Raw genomic sequence first — 16,447 nt, 5'->3', positions numbered from 1 at the left:
GAAAAACAGCACCCGCGGCGTGTTGGCTGGACGGACGGACGGGGATTGGAGGGCGGGGCGGGGTGAAGGGGTGGGTACACTGCCGGCCCCCAGCGCCGGGTTCACTGCTATCCGCCAGTGCAGAGTTCACTGCCGGTCCCCACTGCCCATCCCCAGTTCAGAGTACACCGGAGGGCTACTCGCACAGTCCGGGCACCATCTCAGTGGACCGCGCCAGCGTCACGTTCACACTGGATGTTGTGCACCGATCGGCCGAGAGGGAAGGGGCGGGAGGCGCCGCCGCGCGCTCGGCCGGGGCCGGGGCCGCGACTGACGGCCGGCCCGTCCGGCCCGGACAGGTGGCGCTGAGCGGAGCGCACCCAGCGAGCCGCCGGTACTCTGTGGGGCTGCCCAGACAGAGTGGACCCGCACCGCACAGCTGTGAACACTCCTCGCTGCTCAGAGCTCACGTAGACTGAAACATCCGCCCGACGTAGTCTGCGACTAACGCTGTGTTCCCACGATGGGGCTCAAGTGGGAGGGCTTTGACCAACCGATGAAGGCAATGCGACGAGTGATGGAGGGGAGCGATCTCCGCACGGGAATTTCCAGAACTGGCAACGAATCTAAAAGTAGATGTGGTTAGACGCAGATAGTATTAGGTCATTAGTACGAGTATTAGCAGATACATATGCTAGACTTGACATCTACAGTTACTGTCGGTGTCTGCGTTCTCCGACCTAGCCCCGCGGACTGTGGAGCGGATCGGTAATCCTGATCGTTATCTCCCCTCACCAGTTTGACCTCATGTCATTGATTCAACTGGTCGTTGCCGGAGCTTAATTGAAAACGCATTGAAAAACGGTCACGTCAAAGTAACAACACTTTGCTGCATAATGCAAAATAATGGAAACTCCTCGAGGGCCTGTGTTGCAGTGATCGAAGTTACCCGGATAAGCACGATGCCAGATGAAGAGACTGGATAAAGTCTGGCTGCTCCTCGCGCGATTGTCTTCGAATGTCAGACCGCAACGGCCATGGCCTCTACCTGGAGGAAACTGTAGAAACAAGAAAATGCCTATAAACTACTCTTTGATTTTTCTGTTGCGGAACTATCCAGTGTTCCTGTAATATTCTATTTACGCCATTCATAACATAGGACCTTAGTGACTCAGGTCTTCCAATCCTTTCATGCGCCCAAGATGAGAGAACACTTTATGCTCTTGCTAACCTGAGATGATTTTTTATGTCTCACGGATTGGGTTTACGCGACGTGAGACGCAGAAATCATAGTCGGCACTACACCCAATGTTATCAATTATAAAAAATCCGAATCCGGCCGATATGGAGTCTAAAAAGAATTCCACACGCGAGACCAATGCGAACGGTGGCGCCGTTTTATTTATATATACAAGAGGTGAAACATCACGGCTATCGCGAATCGGAGTGACGATGTTCTCGGGATGTCGGCAGACGGTTCTGCGCGCGCGTTCGCCATAGTTACCCTCGCTGAGGGATGCGAATGCTTCCGGTTTGACCGGCGACTGACCACCGAGGGCGCCCGGTCGCCGCGTCCGTACAGTCTCACTCGGAAATGTCCATGTCGTCTCCGCCGGCCGGCGGCGCCCGGTCCTCCTTGGCCCTCCGCTCAGCGGGCGACGTCTCGCGGGACGGCGACCGTTTGACGTCCTCGTCGAATCCCTTCTCCTCCTCGTCGTAGTTGCGCGACACCTTGGCGTCGGTCTTCTCCGACCTGGGCTGGTCCTTGTCGCGCCGGTCCCTGTCACGCTTTTGCTCCTTGTCCCGGTCGCGGCTGCGCTCTCGGCGCTTCGGCTCCGGTGAGCGCGCTGAGCGCGAGTGGCTGCCGCGCGGCGAGCGAGACCGCTTACGGCCCGGCGAGCGCGACCTCTTGCGGCCCGGAGAGCGCGAGGAGCGGCGCGCTCGCCGGTCACGTGACCGCGAGCGGGAGCGGCGGCGAGAGGGCGAGGAGCGCGAGCCGCGTCCGCTGCGCCGACGGTCGGCCGAGCGCGAGCGCGACCGCTTCTTCGCCGGCGAGCGTGAACGGGAGCGGGCGCGCGACGACGACTCCTTGGAGGACTTCTCCTTGGCCGGCGAGTCGGCCCTGCTGCTCTCCCTCGCATTCCTGTCCTTCTCTGGTGAGTCCTTTGACCTGGACTTATCTGATTTGTCCTTGTCTCGGCTCCTGTCCTTGTCCCGACTGCGATCTTTGTCCTTGTCGCTCTTCCTATCCTTGTCCCGGGAGGATCCGCGCCGCTCCTTATCGTCTCGCCGGGACCGGTCTCGGGAACGGGAGCGGCTCCGGTGCCTGCTCCGCCGGCTCCGGTCGCGCGAGCGGGACCGAGAGCGCCGGGAGCGCGACTTGCGGTCACGGCTGCGCGAGCGGCGCAGCCGGCCGGGCGAGTAGCGGCTGCGCGACCGGCGCGGACTGCGTGACCGCGAGCGGCGGCGTCTGTCGCGCGACCTGCTGCGCCGGCGCCGGCCGCCGCGGTCGCGCGACCGGCTGCGGCGCGCCTCGTCCATGTACGAGGTCACCGGCTGCATGGTGCTCGAGATGAGGCTCTGCTGCTCCTGCGCGCGCCGCATCGCCTCCTCGATCTCTCGCTGCGCCATCTCGTTGGTCTTGATCTGCGGCTTGGCGATGCCGACGCTGGCGTGCGCCACGGCCAGGGCGCGGTCGCCCATCTGCTGGCCCGACTTGAGCAGCGCCGGGATGACGGACGCCTGCTCGGAGAACTCGATCAGACACGCGCGCGACTCGTCCGTGTCGCGGCCACACATGCGCGCGTACTTGACCTCGCCGGCGTCGGCCAGCCACTCCATGACTTTGGCGGCGTCAGCGGAGGGCGGCAGGTTGCCCACGACCACGGTCCGCCGGATCTCCTCCACCTGGGGAGCACAGCACAGCGACCGGTCAGGGCAACTGCGAGCGTGGGAGTTATGACCGGTCAGGGCAACTGCGAGCGTGGGAGTTATGACCGGTCAGGGCAACTGCGAGCGTGGGAGTTATGGCCGGCCAGGGCAACTGCGAGCGTGGGAGTTATGGCCGGCCAGGGCAACTGCGAGCGTGGGAGTTATGGCCGGTCAGGGCCAATTCGGCCGCCGGTAACGGGCTGGCACTTCGCTCTACAAGCGTTACGATTGAGTAGACGATAAATAATAAAACAACAAGAAACAACCGGTGTTTGGTCTAATAAAACATTGAATCACTGCTCTCATATAATTAAGAATGAATGAAATGAAGTTGGCTACAAAAGCGTATGCTCACAATCGAAATAACGTACCCACAAAATCGCCAAATTCAGAGTGCTCTCCGTCCCTACTCCAGGGTACCGCTCACCTGTACGTACTCAGCACATTTCACCTGCCTGTACTCCGGGGCAGACATGTGCCTGGATCCGAGAAAATGGATCCGGGATCTGATCCAGTGGATCCTGATCTCGGATCAGACGGGGTCATAGATCCAGATCTCTAATTTATCGAGATATCCGTGGGCATCATGGATCCGATTCAAGATTTCCTCTAGATCCAGTGAGATCATAGATCCTCGTTTACTTTTTTGACAACACGGAAATTCCAAAAAATCACTTGTTGCAACTCAAAAACGTTCTTAGTGATTTTATGTGATTGCACGTCCCAATCCTTAGTTTTGTGGCACTTATTGACATATAAATTATAGAAATACTTGGAAACCTGGTTTCAAATGTTGTGCATGGTGGGATCCGCTCAGATCATAGATCCATGTTCTCGGTTTATCGTCAGTTTCTATGAACTCATAGATACGGAATAATTTGTTTTCACGCCAGATCCGGTGGGATCATAGATTCTAACCTGCAGTTTGCTTCGAGATCCACTGAGATCATAGATCCATCACTCGGATCCATGCACATGCCTGCTCCAGGGCACAGCTCAGTGCTCGCCTGTCCGTACTCCCGGGTACCGCTCACTTGTCCGTACTCAGTACAGTTCACCTACCTGTACCCCAGGGTTCAACTTAGTGCTCATCTGTCAGTACTCCAGGCTACAGCTCCTGCTCCAGGATAAAGCTCGCCTGTCCGTACTGCAGGGTACAGCTCGGTTGTTTGTACTCCCGGATGCAGATCAGTGCTCACCTGGCCGTACTCGAGTGTGCAGGGCAGCGACGGGTACTCTGGGACGCCGCGCTCGGCGAAAGTCGGGTCCTTGGTGATGTAGTAGGCGCCGTCCACCACGTTGGAGACGTGCGCCGGCAGCTGCTGCTCGTTGGTGACGCCCAGCGCGCCGTTGGACTGCACCAGCGCCTGCATGGCCGAGTGCTCGTCCGGGATGTCGGGCTTGTCGTACGGCACGATGATCAGCGCCCGGTCTATGAACACCGTGTTGTTGAGGTGCTGCGCGATGCCCACATGGTCGCGGTCGACGAACTTGACGAACGAGACGCGCGACGCCACCGGAATGGCCACGTCTCGTATGGTCGGGTACAGTTTGATCTCCTCCACCTTGCCGACGAAGGTGAAGAGCGTCTGCATCTGGTCTCGGGTGGCCTGCGGCGCGATGTTGGTGACCCGGATCACCCGCGAGCCCCCCATGGTGGCCGCCTGACGCCGCTGCCGCTGCTGCTGCCGGAGGACCGCAGGGACGCGTCAGCCAGTGGCGAGTACCGACCGGGTGAGGGCATGAATTACCACATTACTGATTACAGAGATAAATAACAATCTAACATTACAGCCAGCAACATTTAGTTTACTCGTCCTACCGAAGTGTGCAAAAAAAAAAAAATAGAATGACATGAGACATTGCTTAAAAGAAATATAGGTACCACTTTAAAATTGGTTGTTTGAACTGAAGTAGCAGTTTGTAGCAGGTAGCTTGACCTGCAACTAGCACAAATCACTTGCTTTGGTGACTTCTTTTTGCACCCTCTAAAACTAGACAAATTGGCAAAATGAGACATCCTTTTAAGCTTGTGAGATCACACATCAATACCTATGACACTTTATACACAAAACATTATACAAAAGGTCTGAAGTAGGTTGGAGGTTGGTGGTAAGTTAGACAATTAGTAGGTAATGTAAGATAAGATCAGGTTAGATTGTGTTTTATCTTCACTTGCTTGGACTTCTACACTTTAAAGTTCAAACCGCGCCCGGCTGGGGGTCCTGGATTTCCACGCCCTGCTGGGGGGGGGGGGGTGTTTGAACACCCCCCCCCCCTTCTAACTCGGCTCCTGGGCCACGTAGCGATACGCGGAAGGCGGCGTTCGAAAGAGCGTCAAAAATAATGAGGAAATCACTTCGGTCAATTTTTTGGTCAGGTCAAAGGTCAGGTCACCAGAGGTCATTGAAGGCAAAATTTCGCCGATTTCCAGGTCGAATGTCGACAATTTCAAAGAAGCCAACGCATAACTCGGAAACCAATAGAGCTACAGCGCCGCGGAAAAGCGCATTCGATAGCCCTATTAACGCTCTTTCTGAGCAATTTTCTCACATTTGACCTAACGTCAACGGTTTTGCCTGCAGGGGGCAAAAACTGCAAAAATAGCCGATTTTTTTTCGGAAACAGTTTTTCTGCAATAACTTTTGACCCAAGCCTTGTACGAGCTTACTTTTACCGGCATCGTGTTCCTCTCGTCAAGACGCATCGAATGAACTATAACTTGACCTTGAAAGGTCAACTTGAAAATTTGACCTCAGGTCAAGGTCATGACCTGACCGGAAAGGGTCATGTTGCATATCAGTCGATCCGTGTCGTCGAGCTGAACACATCTAAGGCGTTTTAATCGCTCTAGCATGCCTCTATCAAAAGTTATTTGCGAAAAACTGCTAGATACCATTCGTGACCTAAGATGACCTCAGGGCATAAACAGGGATCACGGACACCATTTTCATGTTCAGTGTGTCTAAACCACTTGTAATTCAGTGTTTGGGAGTGTTTATAATGTCTTTCGTCCAAAATAGGCGCATTTCAATTTTCTCCCATTGACTTATAATGGGGAGGTCGCAAAATTGACCTGACCTTAGGTCATCGATATCAAAATTCTGAGATATGCATTTTGTACATGCTATTGCTTTTAGCAATCTCTGAAAGTTTCAAAGCGATCGGTTACTCGGTGTAGCTATGACAGACATTGAAACTTTTTATGAGGTGAGGTCACTTCAAGTGACCTGGTGACCTGACCTTGAATGACCTTGGTCTGAAATTTTCACAACATGTGTAGAATTGATGTATGATAAGGTGTACCAAAAACTTTGAGATATTCGCGAAAAACGACAAGGGGGGGGTGTTCAAACACCCCCAGCAGGGCGCGGGTTAACCCATCCAACCACCCATTGCATCAGGTAAGGAAATGTTACATTAGGTAAGGTTAGCCATTAGGTCAGGTTAGCTTACTTTTTTAGGAGAAAATGATTGTTTGAACCTCTGAGCAATATTCAGTATTTGTCAAGATAAGGTCCAAACTGCAATTACAGTGCAGTTGATACAAATATGCAACGGCAGAAAGTTTAGGTTCTGTTTCAAGGGAGTAGGTTGTGTTGGGCTAAAAGTTGGTAGGTTTGCAGGTTGTAGGTAGGGTTAGGTCAGGTTTCATTGTTTTACCTTTATCTTGCATTTGTGAGACACGAAGTATCATTTTTGGATTCAGGATGTCCTAAATAATGTAACAATATGAAAAATGTATCCTTGAAATGTTATTTGGGCTTTATCTTGAAATTTACTGAGAGAAAAAAAATGTTAGGCAAAACAAGTTGGAAAGGTGTTTAAAAAAAATGAGCATAGGGAAATGAACATTTGTGCTTACAATGAATAAAAAAGATTGGAAAAAATGCGTAGACAAAGTTCGAAGAAAGAACAATAGCACAATGTCTTAGAATTGCAAAATTGATGAGCAATGCCTATAAATTTAAGTGAAACACATTTCAGAATATTAGTCACAATTTCCATGCTGGTGCAATTAAGCAATTGAATTGGAAACATAGGCATAATTCCCCCATCAGGGTAACACCAATGAAATAGGTCTAACATAACCTGGCACGTAACTCACCGAATTAAATAGGCGACTGCTGCTAGGATCAGAATACCCTTGGATCCACGGTCATAGATACTACTTGGATCAGAGCGATCTGAAACCTGACACAAGCAAGGCGACACAAGTAAACAAATGTGAAAAAAAATTCCGGCACGAAAACCAACGCATGAGTTTTTCAAGGATTCGCATATTTATATATTGAAAAAAGGTGAATAGTACCAATGACGTCAGACTTTTGAAAGAGACCGACTCGCTTAAATATTCATTTTGTTATGATCTTATATTAATTTCAGGTTGAAAATAGGCGTTAATCTGTACTTACACTACTTCGGTAACTATATTTTAGAAATTAGAATGATTCAGAGTAACTTTTTAAAGAAATTATTCATCTTGTGACGACACTAAATCTAAAAAGCCAAATGCTATTTTAGCGCACTGCATTGGTGTTACCGCCTTGGTGTTACCGGTGTTACCGGGGCCCTGATCGGCGGCCGGCTAGTACTCTTGCCGGCGCTCACATACGTGCTGGTTGCCCCGGCAACGGGCTATTGACCAATGAGAAGCGAGGAAAGTGCAACGTCACTGCGATTTTTCATATACCTGTGCCCCCCGTAGCGCGCTTCTCATTGGTCAATAGCCCGTTGCCGGGGCAACGTGCACGTATGTGTGCGCGGGCTAGCGCGCTAGCCGGCCGCCGAACAGCGCTCGGAAGCGGTAACACGCGGGGGTCCGTCCCTTTACCGGGCCATAGGAGGAAAATTGCTACCAAATGCTGCCAATATGACGTCACTGGGATGGTCGAAAGCTGATTGGTCGCTGAGATTCAGGCGATGCTGTCAATTCTGGCGCACCGGCGCAGTGTTTTCCAGCCGTTGCGTGTATTGTTATACGGAGTTTGAATATTGTTTATTTGATAATAATATCACTTTTTATGTGTTTGAAGATCGGAAAAGCATATACATAAGTGGCATTCACACACTTGTCGTCTCAGAGATCATGAAGAATGACCAGCTTCAGCAGTTCAGCTCAGGTATTCAATTAATTCAACTGTATAAGCATGAGTATCATAGGCAGATCAGCCACGTTTCAGTTCAACCCGGTTTAACGTTTTTTGTCATTTTTGGCTTTCAAAGGGAGTATGATAATCTCATATTAAGTTGTAAAATACCTTAGCATTGTTTAAAACATAATGAGAAGGAGAATGGAGATGGAATAGTTGTAAATTGTTTCGGATCGGAAGTGGTTAGTTTCTATAAATCTTAATGCTTTGTGAAAATAACAACTTATTTGTCAAATTAAATAGTATCAAATAACAAATCAATCTATGCTTACCTCCCAGACTGGAAAAAAATTCACTCACTGTCAGATGTGTCAGGGCCCAGGGGCTTTCGGGTCTCAAAATTCAGCGCAAGTGATTTCTCACCAAAATTTTGGCACATCTTTTGTGCAAAGTTGAAGCTCATTGTTACTTCTTTTCAATATTAGTTGTTGCCAGATTTTATAATCTGTATCTAAACTTTCAAAATTGAATTTAAAAGGATTTCTGACATGCTTATTAGTTATTACTGAAAATCCCATTCTTGTTTATGTAAATGTTATATCATTGACATTTGCTAACTAAACAAGCTCATCCTTGTCTAATGTCTATATATTGGTTTCTATTTATACCACCTGTGCTACTACTAATTTCTATTTGTTGAGACTATTTACCTAATGCATTTGCTTCATATGATTTTATACGCAGACGCACCTGTGCATGGAACAGTAATGCCAGACCCAAATTCAAAATAATAATGAAAAATTGTGTTATTTGCTTAATTCAACTGAATTCTGAGTCAGGCCTGCAATCAATACATAATATAAAATGGTAGTTTTGAGGCTTCATATCAGCACATAGAAAAGGCAATCGAAGAAAAGGCACCTTTGGGCATTGATTATTTTTGCTTGCCATCGCTTAGTGAATTTTTTCATGTTGTATTGTGTTAATGAACTTGGTAATGTGTTTTGCAGGTCCGGGGCTGGTCCTCTGGCGTGCAGGACGGCGAGGAGTGGCTACCTGCACATAACAACACAATGACTGGCACCGAGCTGAGGGCATAAAATCACATCATATCGACTTCAGCATCTGTCTCCCAGCTTTGGAGACGTCGCCCGACTCCCTGAGTGGCGAGCGCCAGTTTCCGAAAGGAAGTTGAGGAAGGCGACCCGAAAGCACCCGCTGGGCTGCCGACACTCCTGCGCTGCCAGCAGGGCGTGCTGCGCAGTAAAGCCTCGCTGCGTGGTCTGTACGACATCCGACACCGGCACCCAGACGTGCAGTTTCTGATGACATCCCACCTCAGCCAGGGCTGCCCCGAGAATCTGCTAGTGCTGACTACCTGCTGCTGAGGCCGACCTGCCGACGACCTGCCGGACCTGTCGCCGCCCTGGCGAGCCTGAGCCGCCCTGGGACTTGCCGCCGTGTCTACGCTGCCGCCCTGGTGAAACTGCCGTCGCCCTGCCGAACCTGTCGCCGCCCTGGTGAGCCTGCGGCCGCCCTGGACCTGCTGCCACCCCGGCGGACCTGCCGCCGTGTCTACGCTGCCGCCCTGGTGAAACTGCCGTCGCCCTGCCGAACCTGTCGCCGCCCTGGTGAGCCTGCGGCCGCCCTGGACCTGCTGCCACCCCGGCGGACCTGCCGCCGCGTCTACGCTTCCGCCCTGGTGAAACTGCCGTCGCCCTGCCGGATCTGTCGCCGCCCTGGTAAACCTGCTGCCGACCTGTCGCACCTGCCACCGCCCTGGTGAATCTGCTGCCGACCTGCCTGACCTGTCGCTGCCGTGGTGAACCTGTTACCGACTTGCCGGACCTTTCTCGCCGCCTTGACGAGCTTGGGGAGCCTGTGCTGAGGTGCCACCGCTCTGTTTCACGTGTTATGTTGCCCGGTTCCTGGCTGTCGCGGAGTCAATCGGCACATTGTGTTTGGAGAGGCGACATCTTGTACAACTTTCCGACAGTTCGGAGCATTTTATTGTACCTACTCAAGTCGCAAGAGATTAGGCTTGTGCCTTATTTGTCCTCTACCAATCTGTCCAATATGGTTTTTTATAACTACGATTTATGGTATGACATAAACCGGTATATTGTGTACGCATTTGGTTCGTTCCAGTCAGAAGTTTGGAATGTGTACATATACTTGTGTTACGGTACAATTTCGGTTTGTGCAGTTCACACCTCTCTTAATTATGGGGCGAAATAGACGCAAAACCAGGGCTGCGGAGTCGGAGTCAGGGTCGACAGTTCTGACCGGACTCTGAGTCGATTTTGGAAACCGTGTCGGAGTCGGGGTCACCGAAAATCCATCGGCTCCGCCAGGGCTGCGGAGTCGATGGATTTTCGGCGACTCCGACTCCGACTCCGACTCCGGCTTTAAAAAACCAGCTCCGACTCTGACTCCGGGCAGAATTGTCGACTCCGACCGACTCCCACTCCCGACTCCGACTCCGCAGACCTAGCAGGGCTGCGGAATCGACATATTTTCGGTGACTCCGACTCCGACTCCGGCTCGGGTTTCTAAAGTCGACTCCGACTCCGACTCCGGTCACAACTGTCGACTCCGACCGACTCCGACTCCGACTCCGCAGCCCTGGCCGCTCCGCAGATCTGGCAGGGCTGCGGAGTCGGAGTTAGAGTCGGTCGGAGTTGATTACCCAGCCCGGAGTCGGAGTCTGAGTTGGTTTTTGGAAGTCGCGGTTTGAGTCAGAGTCACCAGAAATCCATTGACTCCGAAGCCTGGCGCAAAACTATGGCGATTTTCATCTACGAGAGAGCCGCCGATGTGCTGGCCGGATCACCGGCGGGGCGCACGTTGGCTCGGTCTGATCCCAATAATGTCGCCAAATCTTTGGTTCGAGTAACAGCTGGTCCTGATCTGCTTCACTGAGGAAACATCACACCGTTCTGCCTTGCATCGGACATCAAAACTGCACTAAAATCCGCTGAAAACGTATTTAAACGTCCGTCCTCCATAATGGCTACGGACGGCGGCCGGCGAGTTACCATCCCAGTGACGTCATTCGGGCCCGGTAGGGGGACGGTAAAAAAAAGCCTGATGACCATACCTGGTTATATGGCCTTGCGCGACCCTGCGCGTTGCCTGCGCGCGTGGGTTGTCACGGCCCCCGCCGAAGTTAGTTGGTAGCACTGCTGCTCCACGGCGTACATTTCCTACCAGCCCATAGGGTTTACATGTTAAATGGCCTGTTTTCGGCGAGCGATATCTCGGTCAACCTTTGAAGGAATCAATGGTTCTTAGTCTCAAATGATAGATCGATGAATTTTCTTTCGACAATTCCTCTACCATTTTTCACGAAACCCAGCCGATCTTCTACGGCGTACAGGGTAAAGATTTCTCTGCACGCCAGCACCCGCGATCCGGCTCTCCGATCGTCGGCGCGCGGTCCTCGGTAGCGCAGTCGGTAGCGTATCGGGCTACGGATCCGAGGGTCGTGAGTTCGAATCCTGGGAGCGCCGCGTAATTTCGGCTAGAATTGAATGATGTAGATTATTGAATGTTTGCATAATCAATTATTAATAGCTAATTGAATCTATCTGCCCATAATCGGCCCCTAAAACCTGTTATTTAAGAAATTTAATAAATGAATGTCACATGCGCGTCACGACTGCCAACCATAAGCGCTACCATATTCTAGTTTGAACTAAGTTATTGCTAGTCCCGACCACATATAGTAGGTTTTCTAGTAGTTATACTAGAAATTCCTACCAAAGTTCGTCCTACCCTTCACTCAATATACCCTGGGTTGTCACGTGTCGCGGGCGGTGTGATTTCGTGTTGGTGCTGTGAGACCCTTAAGCTTAGGCTTTGGAGTTGGGCTTAGGTGAGGAAATAACGTCGCTGTAAGTTGTGACGACTGACGCCTGACTGTGCGCCGTGCGGGGTTTGCAAGGCAAATCTATAACAATAAGGCCTGTTTTTAGATTAAGGCTTTTTTCCACTCTTTCAGATAATGCTATAACTACATTGTTTGGTTGAGTTTTAAAGTGTTTAGTAAACACTCACACTGCAAAGCTTGGGGTTTGCACGCATGAGGTGTGTTTCGATGGGGTCGCATGCCTGGCAGGCTGGAAAGCAGGGCCTTTCACTAAATTTCATTAGTTCAAATAAATTTAGCGAGGTGGCAAAGCAGCTACAGGGAGTTTTAAGGTCTGGTGGGCTGATATTTAATCATAGGTAACCATTGTCGCAAGTCTTTTTATGACAGCAACATATATTTTGTAGATTGAGATGCTTTAGTTTTGCAAAAACATTTGCTATGTTTCTCACTTTTTATAGGTCGAATGTGGAGATGACTAACACTGGCCCATCACTGACAGGCTAGAGTCAGTACTCAGCGTTTGCCGCTGGGAGGATACAGTCCGTTAGGAGGATCTGTGACTGGCTGTTCCAGTCCTAAGGAGAAGCAGTGGTCGGCAAGATGACGCCGCCCAAGCTGCTCACATGTCAGGGCTGCGGCAGGGGATTCGCCACGAAAGGTTCGTGAACAGCCGTCAGCCCATGGAAATGAGCAACTGTTGCGCCCGTCGCATCCAAAACACCCACTGCGTTTCACTTCGCCAGACTAGGCCTGGATCATTTCTGTTTCTTTTCTAGCACTAATTTAAGGGGTAACTGATCAGTTAGTACTGACGACTCTCAGCAGAAGCTCTTGGTGCACATCGTTGTAATTGTCATTGCCCGCTATTTTCCGAAAGTTCCCAGCTGCCCTTTGACGGTTTACGGGTGCTCGGTGCACGAGGCTGGTGCTCGGTCTGACGCCCCCCCCCCTCCCGCCGTCTGTCGCTGCAGACCAGCTGAAGAAGCGGTGTCCCGTGCTGCTCGACTGCGGGCACAGCGTCTGCGAGGAGTGCGTCCGTGCCGCCGCCGCCAAGTCGCCGCTGATGCCCTGTCCACTCTGTCAGCAGGTACGCCCGCGACAGGCGCGTACACACCCTGGGGGGGGGGGGGACACTGCGTGAACAGCCGCGACAGACGCGTATTGGGACTCGGCGGGGTACAGCGTGTAACTGTACACTGTACGTCTGCGATAGAAACGTACAGGTGCAACACGGCGGGACTCGGCGGGGTCACAACCTCTGAGCAGGTGGTTACCGTCGGCACCCCGGCAACAGGGTTGGTGCTTACATTTCTCTGTGACGTCAAAATGTAGAGGTATTGAGAGTCGACCATCAGCCCGTTTGAGGGGCTTCATGTTCACCATGTTGTCTGCACTGACATTTTTTTTCAAGGATTTATGAAGATTACCACGCCATTGCCTCCTGACCAGCCCACGTACCGCTCTAAGCATCCCGTCCCCCTGACCAGCCCACGCACCCCTCTGAGCAGCTTGTCCCCCTGACGAGCCCACGTACCCCTCTGAGCACCCCGTCCCCCTGACCAGCCCGTATTTCCCTTTAACGAGTCCGCTCTGCCGTCAGATCACGGTGGTGCAGGACAAGACTCTGCCACCGGACGCCTTCATCAATGGCTGCCTGGTGCTCAACGTCCGGCCGCGCCTCAACGAGTAGGTGCCCGGGGATGGGACGGGACGGGACACGGGACGGGACACGGGACGGGACACGGGACGGGACGGGACACTCTCAGCAGCGGCGGGACGGGCGGGGCGGGGCTTAGGAGGGCACCTCAGCACCGCGGAGGCGTGTGGGCGCAATAAGCGTACAGATGCAGTGGCTTACAGCTGTCGTATGTACTGCTGGTTTGTAGTCGGATCGCTTTGTTTATTTCTAGCTGTGCGGGCAGACACATTTGGGAAATTCTGCGACGGTGAGCTTGGGAGTGATGTTGTGTGTTTCTATCTGTTCCAGAGAGTCTTTGACCTTTGTCACGGCGAAGAAGACCAAACAGCTGGTGCCGGAGAAGACTGTCAAACCGACTCTGTCTGAAAAAGGTACCGTAAAGTGGGGCTATTTGAGACAGTGGGGCTATTTGAGACAGTATTCAAAATCGTTATAAAATGAAGATCGTTTGATTTTTGTGTGATATTTTTGCTCAGGGAGGTGTGGAATCGAGCAGTAAATCGCCTGATCAAAAAATTAAGAATACATTTTAAGTGGTTTCTATTTTGTAGCAATCTTAAATACTGTCTCAAATAGCCCCACTGTCTCAAATATCCCCACCTTACGGTATGCACAGTTTCTGCACTTCTAGTTGACCTGGACTGTAGGTACGATGCAGCTGGGGGTATACTATGCCGAATCGCTCGTGTGATTGCACTGACCCACCTGAATGACCAGGACAGTACGATAAGATAACACAGGCGGGATAGAGCCGCGGGGTAGGGGCTGGAGTATGGTGCCCGGCCCGCCCGGTACCCGGCCCCTGGTGCCATCAGCCACGCCCAGGTGATTGGCAGGCTCGGTAGCAGTGGCGACTCCTGACTCCACCCGGTCGAACCGGGGCGGGTCACCACGCTACAGAACGCTGCAGGACGCACAGCGCCACACCAGCGGCCGGCGAACGGGATCGGGGTACCGCGGCGCCCGGGGACGGGCCCCGCAGTCCGCACGGTGCCGAGTCTCGGTATCGGGTGTCTCCGCGGCGCCGGCGCTGTGTGTCGGGGCGTCGGAGCGGTCACTGCCCCCGCCCCAGCCCCCCTCTCCCGTGCCGTCCCGCGCCGTCCTCGTGTTACATACGAGCGACTGGGGACACGGGATCCCGGTCAGCAGTCAGACGATCCAGGGCTGCCGGCGCCGCCTTTCCGCTGCGACCACCTTCCATAGGAGTAGTTAGTGTGTTGTGCTCCCACGCAGAGCTGATGACGGAGGTGTGTCACGTTCACAGAGAAATGCGAGGAGTGCGGATCCAACTACGGCTCCCTGCTCTGCGCCAAATGCGAGGACACGCGATTCTGCACCGGCTGCTTCCAAAAGGTAAGCCAATCCTGTGCTGCCGCTACTTCTCCCTCCTGGGAAGATGATATGATCACTGTTCATGTCCTATTTTGCGTTCATCTATGTCACTTGAATTAAACTTCATTTGCCTCATTCATGTTCTCACATTGTTTGTATTCCCACAGAGGCTTAGATCTCTTCAATTAAAGTTGCTTATGACGGTAAATGGTCATGATTCAGTATATAAATTGGCTGGAATCATGCATGTCACTCTGGCCGCTGCAGGTTCACCGTGCGTCGAAGCTTCTGTCTCGACACGTGTCCCGGCCGGCGCCGCCCGGCTCCTCGGTGGCCAGCGGCAGCGACAGTGGCGCCGCCCTGGCGGACGCCCGGTGCTGCCCCCTACACGCCGGCCGGCCGCTCGAGTACTACTGCACCGACGACGAGGTGGCCGTGTGCTCGCACTGCTCCATCTCTGGCGAGCACAAGGGCCACACCGTGGAGCCGCTCAGCGATAGGGTGAGCTGGGCGACGAGCGGCTAGTAAAGGCAAAGTCGTATCATGCATGTCAAACGTGAGCATCGGGACAGTCCACTATATTCACACTTTGGCTTTTTTGTATCTGCACGGCCTGAGCGCGGACCTGTCGGCGCTCATGCAGCCGCTATATTAGCCTGTGGCGATGTGTCCCTCCTGCTGATCTGACCCGACCGATGGCGTCTGGCCGACAGAACGCTCGGCGCCGCCCGGAGCTGGAGGAGGCGGTTCAGCGCGCCCAGGGCACTCTGCGACGACTCCGCTGGGCGATCAAGGTCAGTCCTGGGCCGGCTCTGCCGCCCTGCACCGTCACAGCGGCACTGACACGGGCCGGGTGGGCAGTGACAGCGGCACTGACACTGGCTGCTGGCCGCCACCAACGCCGGTTAACTGGGAGAGCACGCGGCGCGCGACGCGGCGCGTCAACCCAGGGTAGGGCCTGTGGTTAATGTGGGCAGATGGGGACGGACTATGGGCCGCAGAGAGCAGACGGCGGCGGTGTCGACACGGCAGTGGCGTCCTCTGCTGCTGGTCTGTCTGTCTGTCCTACCGGTCTATCTGCCTGTCTGGTCTGTCGGCCCCGCTCTGACCAGGGCCACGAGATACCGATCCCGCGTCAGTAGGGACGCTGGCTCGCGGAGATCTGGGCGCCAGCTGGAGGTGCCTGGCCGGACGTGGTAATGGGACTCTATCAACGCGGCCGAAGAGAAGTTGATTTTATATCCGCTTATCTTGTTCCAGACTTTTTATCGCAATCACCAAGCGTAAATGTGATGCCTGGACCGTCGTCGGGCAGGATCCGGGTTAAACGGGAGTCAGGGGATCTGGGTTAGACTGGAGGGGCGTCAGGGGGATACGGGTTAGACTGAAGGGGTCAGGGGGATACGGGTTAGACGAAAAAGACAGGCGGGATACGGGTTAGACTGGATAAGACGTCAGGCGCGGTTCATAGATGGACGTCAGACGGTATCCGCACCAGGTCGGTTATTAAGAGTCAAATGAAGCTAACCTTCCTCAATG

At 53.0% G+C, this 16,447-nt stretch overlaps 2 protein-coding genes and 1 long non-coding RNA gene across 11 annotated transcripts; 2 read left to right on the top strand and 1 right to left on the bottom strand.

The window, feature by feature from the left end:
• Positions 1-1,362: 1,362 nt before the first annotated feature.
• LOC122388668 (probable splicing factor, arginine/serine-rich 7) lies at positions 1,363-7,605 on the bottom strand. Of its 9 annotated transcripts, none has more exons than XM_043379942.1 (4): positions 7,326-7,605; positions 7,019-7,104; positions 4,110-4,592; positions 1,363-2,886 (listed from the first exon to the last, which is right to left on the bottom strand). In XM_043379942.1, the coding sequence occupies exons 3-4, from the start codon at positions 4,563-4,565 to the stop codon at positions 1,564-1,566; spliced, it is 1,779 nt and encodes a 592-aa protein (XP_043235877.1). In that variant the 5' UTR covers positions 4,566-4,592; positions 7,019-7,104; positions 7,326-7,605; the 3' UTR covers positions 1,363-1,563. The 9 variants fall into 9 exon arrangements, with proteins under 9 accessions (XP_043235877.1, XP_043235879.1, XP_043235875.1 ...); XM_043379944.1 differs by having other exon boundaries at positions 7,440-7,512; XM_043379940.1 differs by having other exon boundaries at positions 4,110-4,595; positions 7,454-7,498.
• Positions 7,606-7,733: 128 nt separating this feature from the next.
• Positions 7,734-10,132, top strand: LOC122388667. The gene is made up of 2 exons (XR_006257845.1): positions 7,734-8,033; positions 9,014-10,132. It is a non-coding gene; the product is annotated as an uncharacterized LOC122388667 (long non-coding RNA).
• Positions 10,133-11,807: 1,675 nt separating this feature from the next.
• On the top strand, positions 11,808-15,876 carry LOC122388650 (probable E3 ubiquitin-protein ligase MID2). Its single transcript, XM_043379885.1, has 8 exons — positions 11,808-11,880; positions 12,377-12,535; positions 12,849-12,964; positions 13,478-13,563; positions 13,865-13,947; positions 14,841-14,929; positions 15,176-15,409; positions 15,622-15,876. The coding sequence occupies exons 2-8, from the start codon at positions 12,478-12,480 to the stop codon at positions 15,874-15,876; spliced, it is 921 nt and encodes a 306-aa protein (XP_043235820.1). The 5' UTR covers positions 11,808-11,880; positions 12,377-12,477.
• The last annotated feature ends 571 nt before the right edge of the window (positions 15,877-16,447 follow it).

Source organism: Amphibalanus amphitrite, unplaced genomic scaffold, assembly GCF_019059575.1.
Source record: "Amphibalanus amphitrite isolate SeventyFive unplaced genomic scaffold, NRLGWU_Aamphi_draft 000330F_arrow, whole genome shotgun sequence".
Taxonomy (NCBI): Eukaryota; Metazoa; Arthropoda; class Thecostraca; order Balanomorpha; family Balanidae; genus Amphibalanus; species Amphibalanus amphitrite.
This window is presented reverse-complemented; position numbering and strand designations above follow the sequence as displayed.

Coding starts and splice junctions, on each gene's coding strand:
- LOC122388668 (XM_043379942.1), bottom strand. CDS start 4,565: ATGGGGGGCTCGCGGGTGATCCGGGTCACCAACATCGCGCCGCAGGCC. Junction 2,887..4,109: donor GCACACTCGAGTACGGCCAG/GTGAGCACTGAT, acceptor TGTGCTCCCCAG/GTGGAGGAGATCCGGCGGAC.
- LOC122388650 (XM_043379885.1), top strand. CDS start 12,478: ATGACGCCGCCCAAGCTGCTCACATGTCAGGGCTGCGGCAGGGGATTC. Junction 12,965..13,477: donor CCTGTCCACTCTGTCAGCAG/GTACGCCCGCGA, acceptor CTCTGCCGTCAG/ATCACGGTGGTGCAGGACAA. Junction 13,564..13,864: donor GTCCGGCCGCGCCTCAACGA/GTAGGTGCCCGG, acceptor TATCTGTTCCAG/AGAGTCTTTGACCTTTGTCA.